Below are 26376 nucleotides of genomic sequence, written 5' to 3'. Positions count from 1 at the left end.
GCTGCGCTCCACTGTCCTGCTCTTATCTACCGCTGTGTTCATCCAAACTGCTCCATAATGTCCCATGATGCTCTGTGCAGTGGCTCATTATGAACCAGTTTAAACCTGTTTTCCTCTTCTCTAAAATATGTTCTTTTTCCCCTCTCTCTTTCCTCTTTTATTTTATGTTTGTCAGAGTGGTTTTACCCCCCTACACATCGCCGCACACTATGGCAACATCAACGTGGCCACATTATTACTGAACAGAGGAGCAGCTGTGGACTTCAAGGCGAGGGTATGTACTCTGAAGTACTTCAAAACACGTGCTCAAATACTTATACTTCAATGGGCGGGGCTGAGTGCAGGAATGTGTCCCATGATGGGTTATCCCGCAGCTGTCTGTGCCACTCTACCACACATACGACACCAGGGAAGAAAGTGTAACTAAATACTGTTACTCTCATATGTCACCCAAGTACAGTGCTTTATTTCGTCTGAGTTCTCAAGTATATTTTCTCTAGACTAGTTTGTATATTTTAGTAGTATTACAAGAATGGCACTCATATTTTAAGGGTGTGTTCCAGGTTTACTCCTTTTTGAGCCCAGTTTGAGTCTGGTTTAAGTTGAGATTTGGTTTGGTCCTGTTCTAGTCCTGGTTTAGTCTTGGTGTAGTTCCGGGTTAAGTCCCAGTTTAATCCCAGTTTTGATGTAGTGACTGTGCAGGTTTGAACCCAAAATCTCTTTGCATTCTATGGTAATAAGTTATGGTAACCATAATCCGTATAATAGTATATATAGTAAAATAGTATAATAAATGACTCAGCCCATTGCATTTAAATATATACATATATATTGGTGTTATTAGATGTTGTAAAAATAATTTCAAACATGTATTCAAATATACCGCTGGATACTGAAGGTTCCTCTAGAGGGGGTTATTGAGTCATTTGTCTCAGACTGCCAACTGTAAATTTGATAACAGGCCTTGCTAATGTGACATTTTAAAGCCACTGTTTCCTCCGCCTTTTCCTCCGCAGTTAAATTCTCATTACATGTTTGTATTTATATCTTTTGCTCCAAGGCAACTTTTAAACAGTGAAAACAGAGGGCATGTTGTTATTGATATATTTTTCATAACTGGTCCTAATTGTGACTTTATCATTCTAATTTCCTACAGAATGACATAACGCCGCTGCACGTAGCTTCCAAACGTGGGAACACAAACATGGTGCGTCTGCTGGTGGAGCGAGGAGCCAAAATAGATGCACGGACCAAGGTACTGGATTTTATTAACCATAAATCATTTAATTCATTAAATTCTTCCACCTTTATTATAAAAATGTCCTGATTTTTCTATTACCGTAAATTTCGGATTATAAGCCGCTACTTTTTTTCCACGCTTTGAACCCTGCGGCTTTTACAGCAGTGCGGCTTATATATGGAATTTTACTGGATAACGGTCCCTGGGGGGCGCTCTCTAGCTGTAAACGTAAAAGTGAGACAGACGTGGGGAAAGATTCTGCTCTGAAGAATTCACTAGTTTTGATTTTGAACGATCATTTTGCGCATCATGAAATGGATATGATGCAGTTTTTAAGATAAAGAAACAGAAAGGAAACAGAGCAGGGGTCGGCCTTTAACACGCAAAGAGCCATTTGGACCCACTTTCCACATAAAATAAAACACTGGGAGCCGCAAATACTTTTTGACATCTAAAATGAAGATAACACTGTGTATAATAATAATAATGTAACGGAATAATGTAGGTTTTACTTTCACGGACAAGCCTTCTACACGTGGCAGATAAATATGGCAAAAACAACTTAAGTGCATTAAAAAAATACAACTCACCAAACCGCTGCATCAGAGGGAGCCCTGCGCTGATTATGTGATTATGTCTACTCTACTCCGCAGTTTCTTTAAAAAAACAACAAAAAAAAAAAAAACTCGTAATGTATCGTTTAATCCCAGGTGCTTATTCTCCATGTGCCAAAGCAGTTTTGAAGGTTTCATTGCCTTATTTGCTTTTCCCGTATGTTACGCAGAGCGGACTCTGTGCGTGAGTCACCTGTAGCGACAAACCCAGATTTTAAGTAGGCATTGTCTGTTAAATTTATCTTTCTTTTTCTTGGAGGTCGTAGTCTCCTCTTCTGGCTCCTCAGTTGTCCTTTTCCCCTTTGTTAAAAAGATCTCCAAAGACTTTTGTTTTGGCTCATTTTCACTCGCTTGTGGCTCTACTTTTGTGCGTCGTGTCTGATGTGTTATACGTGAAACGTCATCGCAGAGACAAGAGCGGATAATAAACTTGCTACTACATCAAATAGATTTCTGTGGCGATTTCCAGCAGGATTTTCATGATACATCTACGGACGAGCTTATTAGTGTGTCATTAGGGACGGGCCAAAGTTGCTCCTGACCCCTGTGCGCACAACGTCTGAAAATCAGGGCTCTTTACGCAGGACTGTGAGCTGTGTGTGTGTCAGTTCCCAAGCCACGCAGAGCCGCAGTATGAGGCGGAAAGAGGCGCATACGGCTCCGGAGCCGCGAGTTGCCGACCCCTGAAATAGAGCCACTGCACGTAAGCTCGACATCAATGAATCCAACTTGGTCAATGTAAAAAGACGACAAAAGTTTTCAGAGGAAATAAAAGCAGATTTTCCGTGTTGGTGCAGCTTTATTTTCTAAACCTGCAGATGTGTTCATCCCGTGTTGTTGTCGTGTTGGTGCCAATTTTCAGGCACAGTTTAAAAAAAAGCGTGTTGGTGCACCGTCTTTCTGTGTAAATATCTCATGTTACAATATGAAAACCTGCGGCTTTTATTCAGGTGCGGCTTATATATGTACAAAATTGATTTTCTCTTCAAATTTAGCTGGTGCGGCTTATATCAAGGTGCGCTCTGTAGTCCGAAATTTACGGTATATCATGTTGTCTTGTAGGACGGTCTGACTCCGCTGCACTGTGGGGCCAGGAGCGGACATGAGCAGGTGGTGGAGATGCTACTGGACAGAGGGGCCCCAATCCTGTCCAAAACCAAGGTATAACATTTAGTTCTTGTAAATGAATACAAGTTGATTTGTCAATAATTGTAAAATAATAATAATAAGAAGAAGAATTTGAAGCTTTAAAAATAACAGTGTGTTACTCATTGATAGGGGAGAGATATTATGACACTCAGAAATGTGCTCAAAACGTGTCATGGTTCAGGTTAAAGTATCACACAACATGTGACTGGGAGCTTAAAATGAACTATGTAAGCACAGAAATATCACTTGAAGATGACACTGCAAGTCTTAATCTGTTTTTATATTAAATCAGATCATTTCAGTGGTTTGCATACTCCCAGGTGGGGGGAGGAGCCAGATTTTCTTATTGATTACACTGTACTTTCCAGTGAAATATCCAAAATGTAAAAGCACATGTTGAGCCTGATCAAATCAATACTCACCGTGTTCGTGCACAAAAAAAAAACCTCTGCATTTGAACACATTTATTTTACATCTGTATTAAATATAATTGGCCTATAGAATATTGTGATGTCATCTGAAACCCACCAATAGCTGACATGCGCAATATTCAGATTTTGCATATCTCCAAAAGAGCATTTCCAGTCTTGTCTATTTTTCATCCTGAAATAGAAACATACAAATCGAAAGAATTATGACCCACCTCTCCTATTACTGCCCTAAATACCACATTACTCTTACTCTCCGTCTTTCCCTGCAGAACGGCCTGTCCCCTTTGCACATGGCCACACAGGGCGACCACCTGAACTGTGTCCAGCTGCTGCTGCATCACGAGGTCCCAGTCGACGACGTGACAAACGATTATCTCACTGCTCTCCATGTCGCCGCACACTGTGGACACTACAAGGTCGCCAAGGTGATCGTGGACAAGAAGGCCAACCCCAATGCCAAAGCGCTGGTGAGGACACAAGAGAACACATATACAGGATAATCAGATTTTTGGCAAATATTGTTAATTTTGGATGGGACAAGACACAATTTGAGACAAGTCGAGAAGAGATATGAGATTTGGTCCACGAAAACAAGATTTTAACATAATTTTTTATAAAATGTGCAGTTCTGTTTTCCAAATTTAGCCTAATAATTTAATTTAAAGACCTATTGTGCTTGTGTCAATCAATCAATCAATCAAACTTTATTTCTATAGTACTTTCTAACAACCCAGGCTGCCCAAAGTGCTGTACAACGTTTAAAAAACACGATTAAAAACAATAAACTTCATACAAATCAACAAAGCATATTACATCATTAAAATAAATAGTCACAGGGCCACTAAGTGCTGAAAGCCATTCTAAATAAATAAGTTTTCAGTTTGAAAATAAAATTGAAGAATGAAGTAAGTACAGAGCAGTGGGAGTATGCCGGTGGCGGTGAAAAAGGCATTGATCAGCAATATGGCATCTTAAAGATTGCTGAAACCAAATCCAAATACTTTTAGAGGGTAAATGAGAAAGGAAAAAAAAGCATAACATGGTTAAAAGCTCTGAAAAGTTCATTTTGCATAATATCCATCCGTCCATTTTCTTCTGCTCATCCGGATCTTGTCCATTGTTCATGATTTATTTTATTGATTTAAAGCAGCTTTGTGTATTTGAGCAAAATTAGTTTTACCCCAGTACAAATATACTGTGTAAGCGGATCTTAAGGTAGCAATGAGACCACTGTGTGCTGTGTGCATCAAATTATGAAGTGTTTTATCTTCCTAGAATCAGAAAGTGCACAATTAGCATGCTAGTTGTGGTTAGCATTACTGTAAATCCGACCAAAAACTGCAGTCTGGCCTCTGAAAGTTGTGAAATGTGCTTATAAACTCATTGTGGTGAATAATTAGAATGCTCAGAATGTATAAGATGAGTGAGGAGCACTGCAAATCGTTTAAAATGGACTCGTTATGTTTTTCATGTTTTAAAGGCAGTAAAAATCAGGTGCAGCGCCTCTACTTATTTTGGTTATTTTTATATCAAAGTCTGTCTTAAACCAATGTGTAACCTATACTTTTTATTGTAGATCCAGCCTGTGTTTTAAGCTCAGTTAAAGTCAGTCTGGTGTAATAAAAGACATCTGGGTGTGGTCACAGCTCTGAGACTTGAAAACTAGAAAGTAAAAAGAAAAAAAAAAAACTACAGGGAAATGAAGTCATAGGATTAAGACTGAAACCTCAAAGACGGAAAGAGAAAGGGAAGGAGAGAAAAAGAGATAGAGCGTGAGATGAGGTAGGGAGATAGGAAAGGATGGAGAGAGGGAGAGGGAGAAAGGATGGAGAGAGACTAAGGGAGAGAGGATGGAGAGAGACAGAAAGAGGAGGGAGAGAGAGAGAAAGAGGATGGAGAGAGGGAGAAAGGATGGCGAGAGAGAGAGAAAAAGAGAATGGAGAGAGAGAGAAAGAGGAAGGCGAAAGGGGGGGAAGAGGATGGAGAGAGAGAAAAAGGAGGGCGAGAGAGGGAGAAAAAGGATGGAGAGCGAGAGAAAAAGAGGAGGCAGAGAGAGAGAAAAAGAGGAGGGAGAGAGAGCGAGGGATTATGCAAGGCAGAAGGAGATATGGAGATATAAAGACAGAGAGAGATGAAGGGATAGAGAGAGAAAGAGGAGGAGAGAGAGGCGGGAGCAGCTTGTGTTGTGCGTGGGTTGGTGAGAGGAGACTGTGTATTTGAGTGGTGCAATGCTTTTTTCACTCCATGGTTGACTCAATTGTTCCCACACATGCTCGTCTGGTTTGTAAGAAAAAACTTGGATTTTAGAGGGTATTTTCCATGCACTTTCTGGAACCAATTCCCACTACTGCAGTTTATGGAAATGTGGGATTGTTTTTGTTTTAATTAAGTTGCTGCATTGTGCTTAACTGTCCAAATGTTGTGTCTTCATTATAAACATCTGGAGTTGTGATTTGTTTCATTTACACATGTTTGAGGTATTTTTATGCTGTCTCCTACTTAAGAGCTAACGCGCTTAGTGCCACTGCATGATGTCATTAGGTGGTAAACCAGAAAGTGCCTCTCCATGATTTTACACTTACAGCTCTTCACATGTTTTGATCATTGCAGCTCTCAATTAGCTGTGCAGCAAGTAGATTTAATAGTTTTTAGCCACATTCAAACTGCCTCCTTCTAGACATGGGACAATATTGACATTTGGAGTCACGATTATCATGGCCAAAATAATTGCGATTAACGATTATATCACGATAATGATTAAAGTTGCAGGCTTGCTTGCGATATTATTGTTTAGTGTCCCATCCATACTTCCTTCCTCAGTGCACATGCTTTGTTTACATCAGAGGCACTTTTATATACTGTAGCATTCTGGTGTATACAGTACTTAAAACTTAAAAATAACCTCTAATCTGTTATTTGTGTGTTATTATTCAGAATGGGTTCACGCCTCTGCACATCGCCTGTAAGAAGAACAGAGTCAAAGTGATGGAGCTGCTCCTCAAACATGGAGCATCTATACAGGCAGTCACTGAGGTAGAACCTAACCCATTCATTTATGCTTTGAGTAACATTGGTTTATTTGTGCAAAACTCACACATACAATTTCCCAGATATACAAATTTGACAGTGCATGTTTATACAAAATAAGAAACTTTGACATATAGATTTTTATTCACTTCTGTTAGGGTTATGAAGATTATGATTGTCTATGATATTAGACAATAGGTCAATAAAAAATCCGAACTGAGCATCTCCAAACTAAGAATAGTTATTACAATTATTACATTATTACATTTTGTTAAACTACTACTGTTTTTGACTTACTGTAGCCTTTACATTTTATAACAATATAGTTTCTTTCCACAGTCTGGTCTCACTCCCATCCATGTGGCTGCTTTTATGGGACATGATAACATTGTTCATCAGTTGATCAACCACGGAGCGTCACCAAACACAAGCAACGTGGTGAGTGCCTCTCCCTGTTCAATACCAGTCGTGTTGTTGTGTAGAATAAATAATACATTCACTTAATAACTAATGGAAACTCAGTAATAATAATAATAATGTATTTTTTACATTGTTACACTATGCAGCTTAGTTTTATACAAGGATTTGGAAGATTAATTGCAATTTAATGTCTGGAAACAACAAATTATCATGTCTCCATGGGGTCTGCTGCATGTGTTTATTTTAATGTTTAGACCTCCACAAAAATGTACTTAAATGTATCTGATTTTATGTGAGTTTAAAATGTTACTTTTCTCTAATAGGTAAATGCTCCTGGTCATGTCTATGTGCAATGACACCTTTATATTTATTTAAAGGTCCTATATTACACAAAATTGATTCTTATGAGTTTTAAACCATGCTATAATGGTGTTACCTCATCAAAAACATACTTGGAGTGTTTTGTTGCATTCACACATGTTTGAGTAATCCTTTATTATTAGTCTGTCCACATCTCCAAAGCCCAAAATGCTCTGTTCCATCTTGTGATGTCATGAAGTGGTAGTTTTCAAGTTAACGTGTACCTTTTCCCATTAGTTCAGTAGAGACTGGCAATGCCAGAGCTGAAAGAATCCAAATGATTCTAGTGAAGGTGTGTGGCGTTTAAAAACACAGTGGAGCTTTTCCTGTATTACCACATGACATCACAAGGTCAAACAGTGTTTTCCATTTGAGAGAAGAACCCAGCCTAAATATACAGTGGAGTATACAGGAGTTGTGTGTGGATGAAACAAAACACAACTCCAAGTATGTTTGTGATGAGGAAACCGCATCATAACTTTGATCAGAATATAGCGAAATATGGGCCCTTTAAGTATTGACCTAAAGAGAGATATTTGATAATGTCAGCAACACTTAGCCACAAGTAGCCAGCAGTCTATAAACAAAACATAGCGTAGTGGAAAGGGGAAAGGCAGAGTCCTATCTCTTCTACCCCAACTATTTGTTCGCCCACGCTGTTTCTGTGGCCAGGTTTCCGTGGTAACTCAGCCTATGGGACGTCATTATGGTTTAAACAGGGGGCGGGGCTAGAGGGGGTATCCTGCTTTTCCTATCCTGGGACACTGTACGTCAGAGTGTGTGAGTGGGAGGAACAATACACTTTTGTCTTTCAATAACTTTCCATTCAATGCTGGATGTTCACAAGACTTTTGGATTTGTTGGGAATGTGGAACCAGGTTCCACAAGTTTTTTTGGGAATAACTGAAGCATTTTTGTGGTGTTTGTGATTTTTGCAGAGAGGAGAGACAGCGCTCCACATGGCAGCACGAGCAGGACAGTCCAATGTGGTGAGGTATCTGCTGCAGAACGGAGCAAGAGTGGATGCCAAAGCTAAGGTAGAACAAAAGTAAAATAATTCATTGTGTATTGGGACTGTTTGATTGTGGGGAAATGTATCGCAATAAAAACATGTGGAACATTCCAGGTAAAGCAAACATGTCCATGGAGGCAAGCAGAACAGTTACATCAGTGCATCTTTACGACTATGACCCTCCAAGCACAAAATTACAACTTCTTTTTGCATGTTTTGTTGTTTTTATTAATTTTATCATAGTTAAAATTACTTTTATTTAAACCATAATAATCCACTGAAGTATTCTGAGAAATTTGTTTTTTTCTCAATGTTGTGCATATTCTTTAAAAAATTCTATTGAAGTTTATTCCACAGTCATATTTTTATATTTAAAATGCACGCAAATGGTAGCCCACTCTCCTAGTCAGTGGGAGTTTATTAGGTATTTTGTATATATGCAAAACTTTTGGTTTGAAAATGCTCAGAGTTGACGAGTAGCACCATTATGTTGACACTAATGTTCATGATAGTGTTCATCTGTTCCATCAATTAGCTGGTCATGGTAGCTGATACAACTGGTAGTAGATAGTAAGTCTCCTCTGTTTTATCATGGCATGGGTCACTTTAGGTCCTCCAGTCTCCTCCCACTGCCCAGGTCAGGCTTGTTTTAGAATAATGGATGACTCTAAACTGCCCTTCCAATGGCTGTTTGTCATCGTATATCCGTAACTGCCAGCCCTCCCACTAATACCACAACCCTAATGTATATGCTAAATAAGATAATATAACTGTGAATGCATTACAAGGGATGAATTAACATTATCAGGAAAAATACTCATATACAAAGAAATGACTGAATGCTTCTCCAGAAAACATTGTGTCATACGCCTGGTGCCTCATTCAGATAACGTTAGATTTATTTATACAAACCGCTTTCCCTGCAGCTGCCTCAAAGGACTTTAGAAAAACAGCCCTATCTCTTGTGGGTAAATCTGTCAGGGTGTGGAAACTCTCAAAATAACCCAAAAGAGAAACCACAAAAGAAGGTATCCTCTCCCAATACAGGAAGGCTGTGCAATACATGTGTTCAAGTTAAATTAATTAAATGTGTGTATAGGATTAATTATGGATTTCTAAAACGGATAATTATGGAGTTGTGTAGTCTGTGGTTAATTTTTTGGGCACTTATTAGACTTCCCCAAGTCTAGGGCACTTTTACTTTTTAGGGAGCAATATATTTTTAACTGAATTATGTATTATGTAACTACAATTCCAGGTTATTTTTAACTGAATTATGTATTATGTAACTACAATTCCAGGTTACTGATTTATGTAAGCGCCTCTATATATTAGATTACTTGAAAAAACTACTACGTATCAGCAATTTTTTTAGTTTTAACAGTACTAGCCTCACTAAGTACCTCATATGTAAAACATGTAGTAAAAAGGCCACACTATATTTTCCAGGACGACCAGACGGCCCTGCACATTGCCAGTCGACTGGGAAAACCAGACATTGTTCAGCAGCTCCTATCCAACGGAGCATGCCCAGACTCCACCACCAGCTCCGGGTACACGCCCCTCCACCTGGCAGCGCGAGAGGGCCACAGAGACATCGCTGCTGCCCTCCTGGACCAGGGAGCAGGCCAGGGAGTCACAACCAAGGTAACACTAGAGATCTGCTCAATGTTTACTGCTATTTCTACTTACTTTACTTACTTACTTACTTAACTGCTGTACAAGAAAGTGATGTTGACAGATAGAAAGAATAGTTAAAAATACTTTAAAAACAATGACCACTACAGTTGTGACAGATTAGAGCAGTGACATCAATATCAGTACTGGTCTAATTATGGATGAAGATAATTTAATAAGTAAAGTCATTTTCACACTGCCACTAGTTAGTTTGAAGAAAAAGCACATTTTCTCCGAGAGAGGTGTGCTTGGGCTGATGTGAAGATTAAAAGCCCACTCTGAGGGAGCTTCAAACGGGAGGTCTCAGAGCGGCTCCACTCACACTCTGGACTGGAGCGAGTGTGATGTGAACACAGCTGCCCTCGGGCCGACCTACACATTTCAGAGTGACAGTAAAAATGCTCGGAATTGGGGAAGAAAATGCTTGGATCCCATATATTTGTCTGAAGGACTGCTGTTTGACACGTTTGCCTGATGAGGCAATTTGGATCAAGTTTATATCAGCGACAGTCTCCTCCTGTGTATGCAGATGAGCCTGGGTCTATTTGTGTGTCGTTCAAAAAGCTTTTTCTCCTCCTAACATGTATCGCCCTCACAGTGTATTTAGCCACAGGTGAAAGAAAACATAACCGTGTACAGATGAAGTGAGCGTATGCTTTGTTGACTTGAAGTACATTGTCATTTGGAACAGATGGATCAGTCCAGGATACTGTAGTAATTGACATTTGTTAATAAGTATTGTGGGCTTAAAAATGAGGAGCAACGCCACCCCACTGAGCTTCAGATTAAAAACTGACTAGGAACTGTTCAAATAAAGTGGGATAAAAACAATTCAACAAGTTGAGCAGTGCAAGCAACCAAAAAGACTAAAACCAGACTAATTACAGAATTACAAAAGCTAAAATATTATAAACAAAACAGTTGCGGCCAATGATAAAATATTAAAAGCCCATTAAAAACGGTGGGGGGAGAGTGTGTTAGTTTTATACAAACAAGGGAAGCTGGGACAGTCAAATGATCTTTGTAATGAATTAAAGTGCTGATTGTAGCCAGGTCTTACTGTCCTGCCAGAGCACTACTAAAATGGTACTTACAGGGCAGAGTTTCTCTGCTGTAGTCTGTGTCGTACTCTGGCTACACCTGTCTCTTCTTCGTTCTTCTTCCTCACCCCTTCAGATGGCTGAGCCTCTCTATAAGACAAGAAACCGTGCAGCAGCAGTCAAATACTTTTTTTGACACACACACACACACAATAGTAAATGGTAAATGGCAGTAGCAGTTGTGACTAATCAATCCTGCCTGAGTACTAGAGTGGTACTTACGGGACAGGGTAGAGGCTCTGCACGTGTGCTGTAGTTGGCGTTGTGCTCTGGCTTCCCGTGGGCACCGTGGCTCCGTGCCATAGTCGCTGCTCACTTGTACTCTTCTCCTGATCAGACCGTGTCTCTCCTCCTTTAAATTCCCCCTTCGTATTAAGTGCTTTGTGTCCATTTGCTTGCACCACCAGTCTGTGAGTTCACTGGCTAAAAGAGGTAAAACAGTTCAGCTAGAGATACAGTGATTAAAAACAGGAAGTAAAATACACAGCACTGCAGAGTAAAAACACATTCAAAATAACAGCGCGCAATAAAAACAAATGTGCAAATCAATACAAAGTGTGCTGTCCATCGTCGTCCTGTGACATGTACTTAACACCTACATAAATGAGAACTGAGTCAATATGTGTATGTGAATCCTATGGTACTGACACAATCCCTAGATTAGAGACAAATTCAGACATTCAAAATACTGATCACAAAAAATAATACCTATATTCTAGTATGACATTAAAGTTTACAAGTTTACACAGTTTTTGACAGAACAGTATATTTAATTGTACATACTAGCTCACTTATAACCACGGCCACATTTAAGTAATAGGAAGTAAAGCTAATATTTCGAATATACTTTAATTTCATTGAATTCATTTTTGTCACATTGTGCAAATCTGTTTTAAACTAAAGAAAGTTGTTGCTCATTGCTGTGGTATGTTATCTATACCTCAATTTTCAACACCTCATATGTGCAGACTTTAGTGTGACGCCAGCTTTAAGTGACAAAATAATTAAATCCTGATGCTATGACATAACATTTCTTGCAGTTTTGACCAAAGAAGGAATACATATAGTGTTCAATTAGTTAGCCAAAGTTTACAAGTTTAAAAGTTGTTAATTAAGTAATTTCCTGTTCTATTTTCAGAAGGGGTTTACTCCGTTGCATGTAGCAGCAAAATATGGAAAGATTGAAGTAGCAAACCTGCTCCTGCAAAAGGGTGCCCAGGCCGACGCTTCAGGGAAGGTAAGATATAACCAACTAAATAGAGCTAAATACTGTACCGCACTCCAATATTACAATTATTGCTTGTGCTAACTTTTTCTACGGGTAGATGCTCACATATATGGTAGTTTGCTCAAAAATGTCTGGCCTTCGCTTGCATAAGTTGTTGAGGAAATGTAGAAAACAGGGAGAGCTAATGGTAGCACAGATGCATTTGCTGTGATAATGGAAGGAGGATACTGAATTTGCTGTTGCCAAATAGGAGGGCTAGAGATTTATGATTTAATAAAGATGCAAGTTAGCTGGTATGAAAGAGGAGGGTGCAAAGGATATGTAGAGACAATTTGGAGCTAATTTAGACTAGAGTAAAAGTACTACTAAAAGAAGATACTGCAGATACTGTATTATGCGAAATTGACTCTTGCAAGCTTTAGGGTGTGTTATAATGGTGTTACCTCTTCAAAAACATACCTAGAGTTGTGTTTTGTTTCATTCACACATGTTTTAGTAACCCTTTATTATTAGTCTGTCTACATCTCCAAAGATCAAAATGCTCTGTTTAACCTTGTGATGACATGAAGTGGTAGTTTTCAAGTTAACAGCTACATTTTACTTTTTGTTTAGAAGAGATTAGCAGTTTCAAAGATGAAATTATCCAAATTATTTTAGTGAAGGTGTATGGAGTTTAAAACACAATGGAGCACTTCCTGTATTACCATATGACAAGGTGGAACAGAGTGTTTTCTGTTGTTGAGAGACTCAAACTCAGCCTAAATATGCAGGGTTTGTGTATTCAACATGTGTGAATAAAACAAAATGCAACTCTGGATATATTTTTGATGAGGAAACAACATTATAACATAGATCATGTGAACTACTGTGACATGGGCCCTTTTATTGTCCCTTTTGATTTAAGGCAAATTGCTTAATACATGCAGCCGTGAAGTAAATAATTTGTCTAATGAATATTCACACATAATTCATTTCAGTGTCTACCAATTGAAGAATGTACCAAAATGAGTGGAAACCAACTAGGCTTTTGGCATTGTAGGAACCTTTTAGCTTATTTTCAGTTCCAACTAAAAAATGTGTTCAGAACTGCAAAAGGTTCATACAGTGCAACAAACCCAATTACTATGGTAACACTTGATGATAACTACACCTTAATTAGACTTAAAGCATGAGAAGAGAAGGAATTTATAATGTACAAAGTTGATTGAGAATTATGCAGGAGTAATACCTATGTAATTAATACCCTAACCCAGTGTTTCACTGTGGTACATGGACGAGCTCTTTCAGGTAATACTTGGACAGCTCTTCAGTTTGTGGGTTTGCCTAATCTAGAGTTCATTTGATCCACTTTTTTGTCCTTCTTTGGATAATGTCTTGTGTAGAACTACAGTGGAATTAATGTAGCTCACTTTTAGACCTGGAATAGTCCTGCTATATGTATGCGATTTAGCTCTGGTGGTACTCATATAGCCAAATCTTTTCTTTGGTGATACTGGGTGTAAAGTTTGAGAGCCACTGCACTGAATAATTCTTTATGAACAATTTGTTAACTAAGAATTCATTCTTTATCAAAGGGCCTATAATTGTACAAACCTGACTCTTGTGAGCTTTTTGTCATGTTATATTGTTGTTACCTCCACAAAAATATACCTGGATGTCGTAACGTCAGGTGCGGACCAAGGAGTGCAGACTCGGGGCAGATTTACAGTGTTTATTTACAGGTTCTGCAAAAACAGTTTTCAATAGTTCGTTTAGCACATGCCGGGAGCGGGGAGCAGGAGGCGAACCAGGCAGGCGTTGTGTAGAGCGGGAACGGGGAAAGCCAGGACCGGGAACGGGACCAGGGCAAGCCGAGCAGGGGTAGTCCCGAGTGGGAACAGAGACAGCCAAGACCGGTGCAAGACAGGACCGGGAACGAGACCAGGGAGGACCGAGCAGGGGTAATCCAAAGAGCGGGAGCCAGGGCAGGAGACGGGAAGCAAGCCGGAGAACAAGACAGGACAGGAAGCGAAGACAAGAGGTGGACTGTACCAGAGCTGGAGCGCAGAGTCAGGAGCAGGAATGTTGGACACGCGGACGATCTGGCACCTGAGCGTCTGGTCCGAGACGGTCCTGGAAACAGGGTGAAGACGAGCAGACGATCTGGCACTGTCTGGAGTGTCTTCTTTCAGCTCCTTTTATCCACGGCAGGAGGTGATTGCACTGATGAGTTCCAGGTGCGCGCAGGAGGAGCCAAGAGCTCAGCCCAGATCCGGCAGGTGAGGGAGGGAAAGAGCAGGACAGGAGGAAAACTAGGAGCGGAATCCGTGGATCGTGACACTGGAGTTATGTTTTGTTTCATTCACTCGTTGATTCACACACATGTTTGAGGAACCTTTTGCTATTAGTCTCTTTGCATCTCCAAAAATCAAAATACTCTGTTCAACCTTGTGATGTCATGAAGTGATAGTTTCCAAGTTAACAGCTCCTTTTACCTTTAGTTCAGTAGAGATTGACAATTCCATGACAGAAATGATCCAAATGATTAAAGAGAAGGTATATAGAGACATGACATCACAAGATGGAACAGAGTGTTTTCAGTTTGAGAGAATAATTTTTCATGCAGAAACAGCATTATAACATAATCAAAAATAGCGTACTATGTGCCCTTTAAGACTGTATATGGTGTAGTTATTATAAAGTCTGACCACCACTGCTCATCCTTCACACGAGTCCACTGAAGGGAATGTCACTGCCTAACATGCCTGTATACATATGTGTTCAGAGTGGACTAACCCCACTGCATGTGGCAGCGCACTATGATAACCAGAAGGTGGCGCTGCTCCTACTGAACCAGGGAGCTTCGCCGCATGCTGCAGCCAAGGTACGTGAGGTTGAGAGGCTGTTAAAGTGCACCGCAGCCTCTCCCTATCTCTGTGTGAAAGCTTCATGACCTAGTTTTAGTCAATTAGAATTCACTCTACGGAGGATGGGAGGGTTTTGATGACCGGATGCTGTTAAGATATGTAGAAAATCTGTCTCTCTCTTTCTTCCAGTCCTTGGGTTGCAGAATGATGAAAAACTGGGGCTGTTGCCATAGTGATTCAGAATAGAAATAGAATATTAGATCTTTTGAAAAGGAAAAAGTCCTTAAAATGTTGCATATAACAGTGTGCTGAAACTCATGAATAGGTTGCTTTTATGTGAGCGCATAGTATCCACATGAAACAAAAACTGTCCAATGGGGTTTATGTTAGCACACACTGTAAATTATATCAAAAGAAAATGAATGAACTTGAACATATTCCATCAAAAATGTTAAAATGTAACTGACAATTGGAGAAATTTAAACCCCTGCATTTGAGATTTAGACACAATAATAATTCATTTCCTTTATCAGTGCCTTTTTTGACACTCAAAGTTCATAACAAAGGATTAAACCAGAGCCGTACTTGTTGAACTTGTTGTACTTGTCCTATTTTGCTCCTAGAATGGGTACACTCCTCTTCACATCGCAGCTAAGAAGAATCAGATGGAGATTGCCACTACATTACTGGAGTATGGGGCCTCCACCAACACCGTAACACGCCAGGGAATCACTCCTCTTCATCTGGCAGCACAAGAGGGCAACGTGGATATGGTAACGCTACTACTGGCCCGCGACGCTCCTATAAACATGGGGAATAAGGTAAAGAATAAACAAGAAATATGACTATGACTATATGATGATGTAACTAAAAGAGCGGTCCATTTAGTTCCATCTATTTGTGGTCCACAGTCTGGTCTGACTCCACTCCACTTGGCTGCCCAGGAGGATAAAGTGAATGTAGCTGAAGTTTTAGTAAATCAAGGAGCAACTATTGACCCAGAGACCAAGGTAAGATGAGTTTATGTTGTTTATTTGCTGTTCATCTTATTCCCTGTATCATATGTGCTAAAACAGACTGCCTTAACTACCTTTATAGACATTTTTGTTCTGAAAAAATTCCCACTGTTTGATTGTATTTGCACAGAGTAATTCATTTAAAAACCTTTTGTGTTGATAAAAATGTTAGCTTCTAGACTTTTGTGAAATTGGATTATATACTTATGTTATGATGTTCCTTGGAAGGTTTCAGGAAAATATAACATAAATGGTAAATGGTCACACTTTTTTTTAGCACTTTTCACCTTCAAGACACTCAAAGTGTGTTACATCAAGGAACCACCCATTCACATACACATTTATACACCAGTGTACGCAGACACTGGGGGGAGGTGTTTTAAGTGTCGGAATCGCAAATTGCAAATTCAATTTGATTAGATGCGACTAGGAATGGGAAAAACTACAATTTTAAAATATTACTGGGAAAATAATATGGAGGATGCCATCTTATACTATAATAAAGCCAGAAAAATAGTTGTGAATTAACACTGACATAAAAAGTAAGCATTAATTATTATTTGTTTTACCACAGTTGGGCTACACTCCTCTCCATGTAGCCTGTCACTACGGCAACATAAAGATGGTCAATTTCCTGTTGAAAAACCAGGCCAAGGTCAACGCTAAGACCAAGGTATGTTTCTCATTGTTTCTATGGTTTTGAACTGTGGTAAATATGTGTTTTATGTTTGTTTCATCATCTCTCCATTTGTTTTTCATTTGGCTACAGAATGGGTACACTCCTCTGCACCAGGCTGCTCAGCAGGGGCACACTCATGTCATCAACCTGCTCCTGCGCTTCGGGGCGTTACCAAACGAACTCACTGTGGTTAGTACAAACAACATCAGCATGCTCTTATAAAATGTTATTACCAAGGGTTTTCATTAGGGAAGAAGGATGCCACAATTTTTAGTATATCAGTACAATACCAAGTACTTTTGGGTGTAATGTTTTAGATACCGACACTTGATATTGGTTTAAATCATAGATTATTCATAATTCTTAGTATAAAGAAGTGGACTAAGGGAGTGTGGCATCACCCATAGTATTCACTAGCAGTTATAGGAGCAAATTTGGAGCCAAGTTCCATATTTGGAATTCCGACCGAGTGTATCATAGCAACCAAAGAGCCAGTCTGGAGTGAGGCTGTTGAAGGTAACGCCCCTTCCCGCTCACAGTACAAAGTGAATTGTAGAGTCGATGGAGCAGAAAGTGCGCCGTGCTCACTTGCTATTGGGAACACTACAGCTGGCGGGTTGTCAAATTTATACATACAGTCTATGGTCTAATTATGGGAGAATGCATTTCAATAAATATAAAATACGTGCTAAAGGACAAATAGAACACGCAGATGGATCAGTCTAATATGCTGGTGTTTGTAGTAAGTATTATTAAATCACTGTAATATATTTTTAACAGAATGGAAACAGTGCTCTGTCCATTGCCAGACGACTTGGATACATCTCTGTGGTGGACACTCTCAAGGTCGTCACAGAGGAGACTGTAACTACTCAGGTCAGACTGAGTTCTCTTATCACACTAATGTTTATTCCAATCCACAATGAGTCATGTTTGATAAAAAATATTGTAACATAAAAACCATTTAGTGTATTTTTTAACTAAAAATTTCACTTTTACAGTGGATAATTTTTACTTTTACTTCACTACATTTTAGAGCAGGTACCTGCACTTTTCACTTCACTACACTTTTGAACTGGACTTAAAAGTAAAAAGTTATTTTCATATGATTTGAAGGGTTATTTTTACCATGTTCATGGTAACATCCTGACTAAAGTTTTCAAGTTCAAACTTCAGCTTTAAGCAAAGAAAAATAAATACAGAAAATTCATAAGAAAAAATTAAGAAATGGATTTGTATTGTTACTGTTCACCAAAATATGTATCATTTTATTCAATCACCGCATTTAACACTTTAACAAATGAACAACACATGTGTGAAATACTTTTACTCTTAAAGTACGTTTTTAAATTTACCTAAATATAAACATTTTTACTTAAATACTTTTACTTAAGTAGATTTTTTTTGTACTTTTAGTACTTTAGTAACAAAATTGAGAACTAGTTGCTCCAAGCTAAAAAATGCTACCAAAATAACATGATGCATTAAATGTGCAGGGATAAATAATAATAATAATTTTGTTTCAGACTGTGACAGAGAAGCACAAGATAAATGTTCCAGAGACCATGAATGAAGTTTTGGACATGTCTGATGATGAAGGTGAGGTTGCTATGGCAACAAACTTGAAATGTTTGTTTTTATGTCATGGTTCAGGGCTCTCACGGTTTTGCAGCTTTAAAGCTAAGTTATACTGAAGGTTTAGAATCTAAACGGCGTAAGTGACAAGAAGATTTATAGCTTAAAAAAAACATATCCAGAGATGGAATATTTTAAGGCACTATGCCTGCTTCATACATTTTCATATACATTACATCTCTTTATATGCTATTCTGACCATTTTGGTGTTTGACTAGTATGCTGGACCCAATAAATACATTGATGTAATAATTAGTTTTTTAAGTGATAATTGAAGTTGAAAATGTATAGTTTTCGGTCACTTAATGTAGTGTAGAAATTCACATATGCCCTTTAGATTCCCCATGCACTTTATACAGTACTCCATTATTTCATCTTGTTTTCACCATCCACATATTTGATTTAACTTTTTTTATTTTACAAATTACTATGTGATCAGTGTTAAAACTGTGATTTTTTTCTATTTGATTTTTCCATCATTATTGTTTTGTTCTAACCCTTTCCTCCATCCCAATCACACAGTGCGTAGGGCCAATGTTCCTGAAATGATCAAAGACGACTATTTATCTGATGTGGACGAAGGTATTTTTCTATCCATTGCTTGTTTTCTTTTGCTTCTTTGTCACTCCTTCTGTTGCTTTGCTTTTTGCGTCTTTGGCAGTGTTTTTTCTATAGCAATGTTGTCTCATTATGTGGTTAAAGTTTGTCATATTTTTGCAGACAAAGTCCATTAGAATAAAAGGCAAATTTCAGGTTGTAAGGTTTATATACAAAAAAATACGCCTATTGAGCTTCTGTACTTCCGGGTTATAGCAATAGGGTCCTGGGTTCAACTCCCGGGCAGCATGGGACCTGTCTGTGTAGAGTTTGCATGCTTTTCTCCAGGGTTCATCCGGGTGCTCTGGTTAATATTACTACAAAAACATGTACAATAGGTTCTGCTCTGAGGTCAGGACTCACTTAAAAATGAGATTCTCAGTGGGACATTTCTAGTTAAATAACAAAAAAATAAAAATGAGACGGTGTAACCCCTTAAATAAAAAATAAAAGCACATATTGCCGTTGTGTTCTTGGGCAAGATCTATGCCACTATTACTTCACCACTGCATGAACCAGCGCCTCAGTGTAGTACCACTCTTCTAGTTTGTTCTTAGACAATATTTGATCAGTGTGCCCCCACTTTGAGCCTACAGTATTTTAAAGCTCATTCAGTGCAGGTTTTTTGCCTCCCTCCTGGTTGCCGTGACGACCGCCTGCACACAGCATTGTGGGTATGTGTGACAGCTTTCGTTTCATTGGCTGGAGAGGGCCGCGCGCACACAAACACTCGCGCCTTTGTCTTGGACGGCTTGTTAGCGATGCGCCCTTTGTGAGTTCACACATTGGAGCAAAGCAAACAGCGCTTACCAGCTCTGTCTGCACATGTGCCTGTACGGAGGGGCAGAGGGGTCAAAAAGCACATGAAATTGAACTTTAAACTTATATGAAAGCAAGTAACTAGTGGTGTTTGTGGTGGGTGGGATTAATGCTAGTATTTAAGATCATTTTGGTCTTGTTATATATAGTAAATTTTCTGTCTGAATATATGACATACACTACCAGTCAAAAGCTTAGACACACACTCTTATTCAATTTGTTTTTGTTTTTTTTATTTATTAATTTTTGCTGCTTTCTATATTTTATATACAGACAACAAATATATGAAGTAACATATATGGAATTATATGGCAAAAAATATATATATATAATTCAGATCCTCAAAGTGGAATTTTTTTAACTTTTTTTTTCTTTGCTACATAATTCATATATTAGCAGCGTTGTCTAAGCAATTAACAATTTAAAACAAATATACCATATTTTGATGATGGAAAATCCTCTGAATGTTGCCTAGGTTGAAACCCATCAATTGCTCAAACACCTTCAGGTATTTAATGTGATTTTTTTCTATTGTAAAAGATCAATTTCTAGTTAGAAACATTTTTAGATATTTTGGGCTAGTTCTTGTGGGTTATAAAGGCTCAAATACAACTTATCTGGCCCTGTGCAGTAAATCTACTTGTTTAAATTGACAATAAAACACCACTTGTTTCATTGATGCATGGGTTCTCCTCTGCTACGATTAGCTACACTGAACTTAGGTGAAGTCAGGGTCACTGTTTTAGTCCACAAATAGACTCAAAATGCCTAAAACAAGGACTACTATTGCGCTTTATGGCTTTGACCTCCACCTCACTTGCTCCTGTTACCTACACCAGACCAAGAGGCTGTGCCAGTACATGCTCAAGATGTCATTCGCCTGCAACACAGTTTTGCTAGTAGCGAAAAAACATAATAAAAGCAATAATAAAGTCATATTTTTCATTTAAACAGATATTGATGTGGGAAATATCTACATCACCTATACTTGTAAGTCTCCAACTAACCCATTAACAAGTTTGATGTGAATTTGATGTGATCTTTGCTTTGCTAACTCAGATTTGCATATTCATGTAATTGTTATTTCAGTGTTGTTGTTTTGTTTGTACAGCTTAAGCAGCCCCATTTAAATGGAGATCTAAATTTATAAGTGAAATATGAGTTATACAAATGCACGCATGGAGCAGCTGTGCGACAGTAATGATCAACGTCTCCAATAGCTCACAGCTAAATCAGGGTGGTGTTCAAAACAGGCTCCAAAACTATGAATTATTGGGTCATTTTCTGCGTATGGAAAATGCAACGAGCAGCAAAAACTGGAGAGGTGTAGACCCAGTTTCCAAGTCTAGTTTTCAAATATACTTTTAGGATTGGTTAGCATCTGATCTGCTTAAAGTTTCTACTAAATATGTAGGAATACTGTTGCTACTGTTGTGTACTGTTGTAGTGTTTATGTATAATTTATTATGTTTAAATTTGAATGCCGGGGCTTTAGTGTTTACTTTGTGTCAAACAAGTACTGTATTTCAATATGAATCCTGTTACCCACAGCTCAACTGTTGACATTATATAACCTATTACGTAATGAATGAATGTTACAGATGACGATTACCAATAAATTATATCAGTTAAAGGTGCTCTATGTAACTTTTGTAGAGGGGGATCCGGCACCTTCTTCCCTCCACGGAGCATAGTTTTGCCTGGAATGTTCGACAGAATGGCATTATAGCATTTATTTCAATACGGGTGTTTTTTATTGCTTAAAAATACCCCGAAACACATGCATTTTTAGTCAGTGGAGTCGCTTCTTCGCAGATCTTACCTGTAACTTGGCCTGGTGGTGTTATTCAGCTGCTCATTTCCATAGATACAGATGCGTTTAATGCCATACTGTTAAACATAAGGAATACAGTGGTGGATTCTTCATCTCACCCAAGTCTATAGAAATATAAAGTCCTTATGTGTGAATTTTAATCAATCCACCAAACGATACAAGCTGTAGGTATAAATAATGAAGACTGGATTGTTAATTTTTAGTGGTAAATATGCAGGGAAAATAATAAAGTACCAATGTATACATACAGTAGTTTTATGGCAAAAGCATGATTTAAGATGATTTATGATTTAATACTTTGTAGGTAGTTGCAGTTGCTCTTTGGACACTAGCACACCGTGTATAGGTACATGTTGCCCGTCACACACCCACTTTACTATTTCTGTCCCACTAGGTATCCAAAAGTGACACACAGAGGATAATCCCAGTGCAGGGGTGGGATGGGCGGTCGAAAGCTGATCTGTTTGTGTGCGAGAAAAAAGAGAGAGAGGGAGAGACACAGTGATAGGCAGTGTGTGGGAGGGGGTGGGAGGGGGTGGGACGTCCCGGGACAGTGCATGCATGTGTAGAGAGAGGGGAAAGACCAGGCGAGGGGTAGCTACAACAACAGGGGGGAATTTCAGGATTGCCCCGCTTGGCTAAATGAAGTGTTTCAAAGCAGGAGGTAAGTTTAATTCAAAGTTTGTGAAGTTGTGGGGGAGGGGTAGCCGTAGTATTAGTAATAGTAGTGGTAGGGGTGTAGAGGAGACGAGAATTGGGGAGGTGCTGGGGTCTCCGAAGCTTTGTGACCACTGGAATGCCTGTCTTTCTTTGACCGCATGCACTTGTTACCACGGCGCTCCTGTCCTAACCTCTTTGACTTCAGTTAGCAAGAACATGCTGCTAACTTTCTGCGTTTTGGACTTGTAACGTATGTCAAATTATTTTTTAATGGTTTTCTTAGTTGCCATTTCTGTGTATGCTGTGCTTTTAACAAATACTCTAGTCATGCCTGCAGCCTCATGTACTCCTATAATGTCTATCACTTTTAGGTTATTTTAGGTTGATTTATCTGTTTAAAAAGATGTTTTGTGTGCTAGCTGGTGACCTGTTTTCCGCTATTTGCCCTGGGACAAAAAGCATTTAGTGACAGAAAGACTTTTGTTTTTCTGTGTTGGTGCTGATGGACAAAAGCGCAACTGGAAAGAGCCCCTGGCGAGAGGCTGCATTGATCAGTATAAAACTATGGAGGCCAGCAAGGACAAAATAGTTTAAAATTCAAATTGATTGCCAAAATTTCTCTGCACTAGTTCAGTTGTTCTCAAACTACGGTACTGTCAACATGGTAGGTTCTTCAGGCTTCAGACAATTGGCAAATAACAAGTAATTATATAATTTAATTTATTTTAGACTTAAGACTAAGTTTTATTATAGTTTTAGTCCAGCTCTTGGTACTTAAAGGTCCTATATTATGCAAAATTGACCCATGTGCTTTAAGCCATGTTAGAATCCTGTTACCTTCTCAAAAACATACCTAGAGTTGTGTTTTGTTTTCAAGTTAACTGCTACCTGTTACCTTTTGTTCAGTAGAAACAAGTCCTGGCCTGAAATCATTCAGATAATTCTAGTGATGTATGGAGGTGTATGGAGTTTAAAAACACAGTGAAGCACTTCCTGTATTACCACATGACATCACAAGGTGAATCAAAATGTTTTCAGTGTGAGAGAAAAAACAAAAGTCCAGATATGTTTTTGATGAGGAAAAAACATTATAACATAGATCAGAAAATAGTGTAATATGGGCCCTTTAAAAGTTTAGAGCTTTGTTTGTCTTGAATCGGTCAGGCTTGATCTTTATTAATTTTGAGTTCAGACATAACTTCCTGTTCCTTATTTAGTCCTTATTTATTTGTTTCAGTCAAAGTTTAGTCCTGGTTTGACTTGGTTTATTTATTGAAATTGTTTCCTGTTTAATTTTCAGTTTTATTATTATAGGTTTAAACATGGGGTTGTCTGTACTTAGCCCTATTTTAGCTCTTATAAATAATGCAGACGGTTATTAAATGTTTGTGAAATACTCCCATAGTTTATTTTCCCATTACCATCTCATATTTTATCCCCGCCCATTCTTAAATCCATAAAACTCAACTGACCTCTCTAATCTGGTTGCCATGTTTGTTGCTCTGCAGGTGATGATGCGATGACGGGGGACACAGACAAATATCTGGCGCCCCAGGACCTGAGGGAGCTGGGGGACGACTCTCTGCCTCAGGAGGGATACATGGGATTTAGCGTTGGAGCGCGGTCACAAAGGTAAGACATCAATTCAACTGTTTAACACCATTATGAGGAAATGAAAATTGTTTTATAATTATTCACATAGAGCTTTTAGTGTCAAATAAAATAAAGATTCATACTACATGTTACCTAATGGCATATGTGCTTGTATCTTGTTGAGTCATTTGGTGTAAGGGTGGCTTGATCAGTTTTTTAAAAAATACACATTTTTTCCTGGTTATCTTGAAAACAGTGAGGCTAGCAATCTGAGAAGTTCCCATCGTTCCCATAGTTCCAATAAGGAAATCTCAGTGTTGGTTTGTGTTAAAAATGCAATGCTTTCAACGCAGCTGAAATTGATTACACAGTATTGACCAATTTGTCCCTTGACTGATCATTCAGTTTTTGGTTTGCTTTGAGTTATCACAGTATCTGAATATCCCACTTCCCATCTTAAGAATCAAATAAACATTTTATTTAAGGGTGCACTATGTACGTTTTCAGGCAGGAAGGTGTGAAAACTGCTTGACTTCTTGGAAACGTTTGGGTTTTAGTTAAGAATGTTCCATGGTGTGGCATTAAACTTATCTGTCTGACCATTATTCAATTACAAGTGTTTTTTATAGCTAGACAACACTTTAAAACATACATTCTTTACCATGGCCTGATGATGGCTTTGCTTGTCTCTGTGATGATTGATAAGTTTAATGTCATACTGTGGAACATAAGTGTCAAAACAATAACATTTCATAATATTTCCATGGAGACAAGCAGGTGGCGGACCTTGTACCAGAAAGGTTGCAAAGTTCACCTTTAAGAGTAGTCACTGTAGTTGCAATATGTAGAAAAAATAAGTCATTTAAAGTCCTGTATTATGCAAAATTGACTCTTGTGAGCTTTTTAGCAATGTAAGAATGTTGTTCCCCTCTCAAAAATATAAGTGAAGTTGTGTTTTGTTTCATTCACACGTATTTGAATAATGCTTTTTTATTAAGATCAAAATGCTCTGTTCCACCTTGTGATGTCATGAAGCTGTAGTTTTCAAGTTGACAGCTACCTTTTATCTTTTGTTTAGTAGAGATTAGCAATTCCAGGGTTGAAATTATCTAAATGATTCTAGTGAAGGTTTATCGAGTTAAAACACAGTGGAGCACTTCACAAGGTGGAACAGGTGGAGAGTTTTCTGTTTGAGAGAAAAACTCAGCCTAAATATACAGGATCTGTGCTTTAAACATGTGTAAATGAAACATGTTTTTGATGAGGGAACAACATTATAACATAGATCAGAAAATACCGTAATATGGGCCCTTTAACTATGAGTTTCAGACTGATCTAGTTGCACCTAAAGTCACAATCTGGACAAGTAGTTCTTTATAAATAGCAAAGCACACGTAAAGTGCTTTATATGGGATCAATGCGTCTCTCTCTGTAGTTGAACTTTTCGCCCTGTGAAACAAACTGTGATAATATTGACACATAGGCTGGAGCGGAGGGGCGGAGTTATTGGATATCTGAGCAGTGACACACATGGACAAGGAACCACAGGAAATTAGAGACATGGTCAATAGAAATGGCCTTGAGCACTAAACAAATGCACCAAAGAGGTTTAAGCATTGGGCCCATATTTGGCAATAGGGTTTAGGACATTGCTCAGTAGTTAACGCATATTAGTGATAGGCTTTCTGAAAATTTTACTTAACAGGGAGAGATATATATTACATACCACACATTGCTTTATCACCATGATTACTGGTTGGATTATGCGAGCCAATGTACTAACTAAATGCAACTTTACCCACACTTGAAGAAAAACAAGATAAAATAAACAGTTCAATTCCATATGAGCACAGTGCTTTTATTAATTTTCCAATGAGCTACGTATTGGAAATAGTGTAAATTTCCCATGACCCACTTTGGCACCTGGTTTCCAAGCTGGAAACATTGCAAGTGTAAATAATATAGAAATCCCACCCAGCTAACGTTTCTCTAGCTTCAACGTAATCACAGTTGACTGTTGGTGACTCCACCCTTCTTCCTTTCTGGATCAACCAATCAAAAAACACCACAAAGCTAACACGCGGCTACATGAAATTAAATATAGTACTATGGCGTGATCAATCATAAGTTTATAGCCACAATATACGACACACATTCTCAAAGAAGTGTTTTTCAGTTGTGATGGATAAACAACATCAAAACTGGTCTTTGTAACATTATTCTAAATACTAAAATGTAAACTACAGTGGTCAAAGGTAGAGAGTTTTGAATGAAATGTTGAGTCAGATGGGGAATGCCTCGTCCAGAAATCTGATCCGTTTCAGTGTTTCCCAACCAGGAGTTCCTTGGAATTATTTTCAGATTTAAAAAGCAGATGGATTTTTTTTTCTTAATGAATGTTTGGATGCTTTTGAACGTATGACAGTGTTTCCCACAGGT

At 38.5% G+C, this 26376-nt stretch overlaps 1 protein-coding gene across 13 annotated transcripts in view; it reads left to right on the top strand.

Annotated features, from left to right (window-relative positions):
* LOC117387351 (ankyrin-3-like) overlaps positions 1-26376 on the top strand; it is a 134600-nt gene that overhangs the window by 67252 nt on the left and 40972 nt on the right. For 4 of the 13 annotated variants that reach the window (XM_055229389.1, XM_055229387.1, XM_055229388.1 and 1 more), the window contains 17 exons: positions 176-274; positions 1157-1255; positions 2917-3015; positions 3704-3901; positions 6369-6467; positions 6801-6899; positions 8180-8278; positions 9703-9900; positions 12169-12267; positions 15023-15121; positions 15728-15925; positions 16016-16114; positions 16695-16793; positions 16890-16988; positions 17580-17675; positions 18326-18398; positions 23853-23976. In XM_055229389.1, coding sequence (XP_055085364.1) covers positions 176-274; positions 1157-1255; positions 2917-3015; positions 3704-3901; positions 6369-6467; positions 6801-6899; positions 8180-8278; positions 9703-9900; positions 12169-12267; positions 15023-15121; positions 15728-15925; positions 16016-16114; positions 16695-16793; positions 16890-16988; positions 17580-17675; positions 18326-18398; positions 23853-23976 — 1976 coding nt within the window. Of the gene's footprint in view, positions 1-175; positions 275-1156; positions 1256-2916; positions 3016-3703; positions 3902-6368; positions 6468-6800; positions 6900-8179; positions 8279-9702; positions 9901-12168; positions 12268-15022; positions 15122-15727; positions 15926-16015; positions 16115-16694; positions 16794-16889; positions 16989-17579; positions 17676-18325; positions 18399-18956; positions 19017-20804; positions 20841-23852; positions 23977-26376 lie in introns of all 13 variants that reach the window. The other 9 variants (XM_055229384.1, XM_055229383.1, XM_055229393.1 and 6 more) reach the window with 4 other exon arrangements.

The sequence above is a fragment of the Periophthalmus magnuspinnatus genome, chromosome 19, assembly GCF_009829125.3.
Source record: "Periophthalmus magnuspinnatus isolate fPerMag1 chromosome 19, fPerMag1.2.pri, whole genome shotgun sequence".
In the NCBI taxonomy this organism is placed as follows: domain Eukaryota; kingdom Metazoa; phylum Chordata; class Actinopteri; order Gobiiformes; family Gobiidae; genus Periophthalmus; species Periophthalmus magnuspinnatus.
This window is presented reverse-complemented; position numbering and strand designations above follow the sequence as displayed.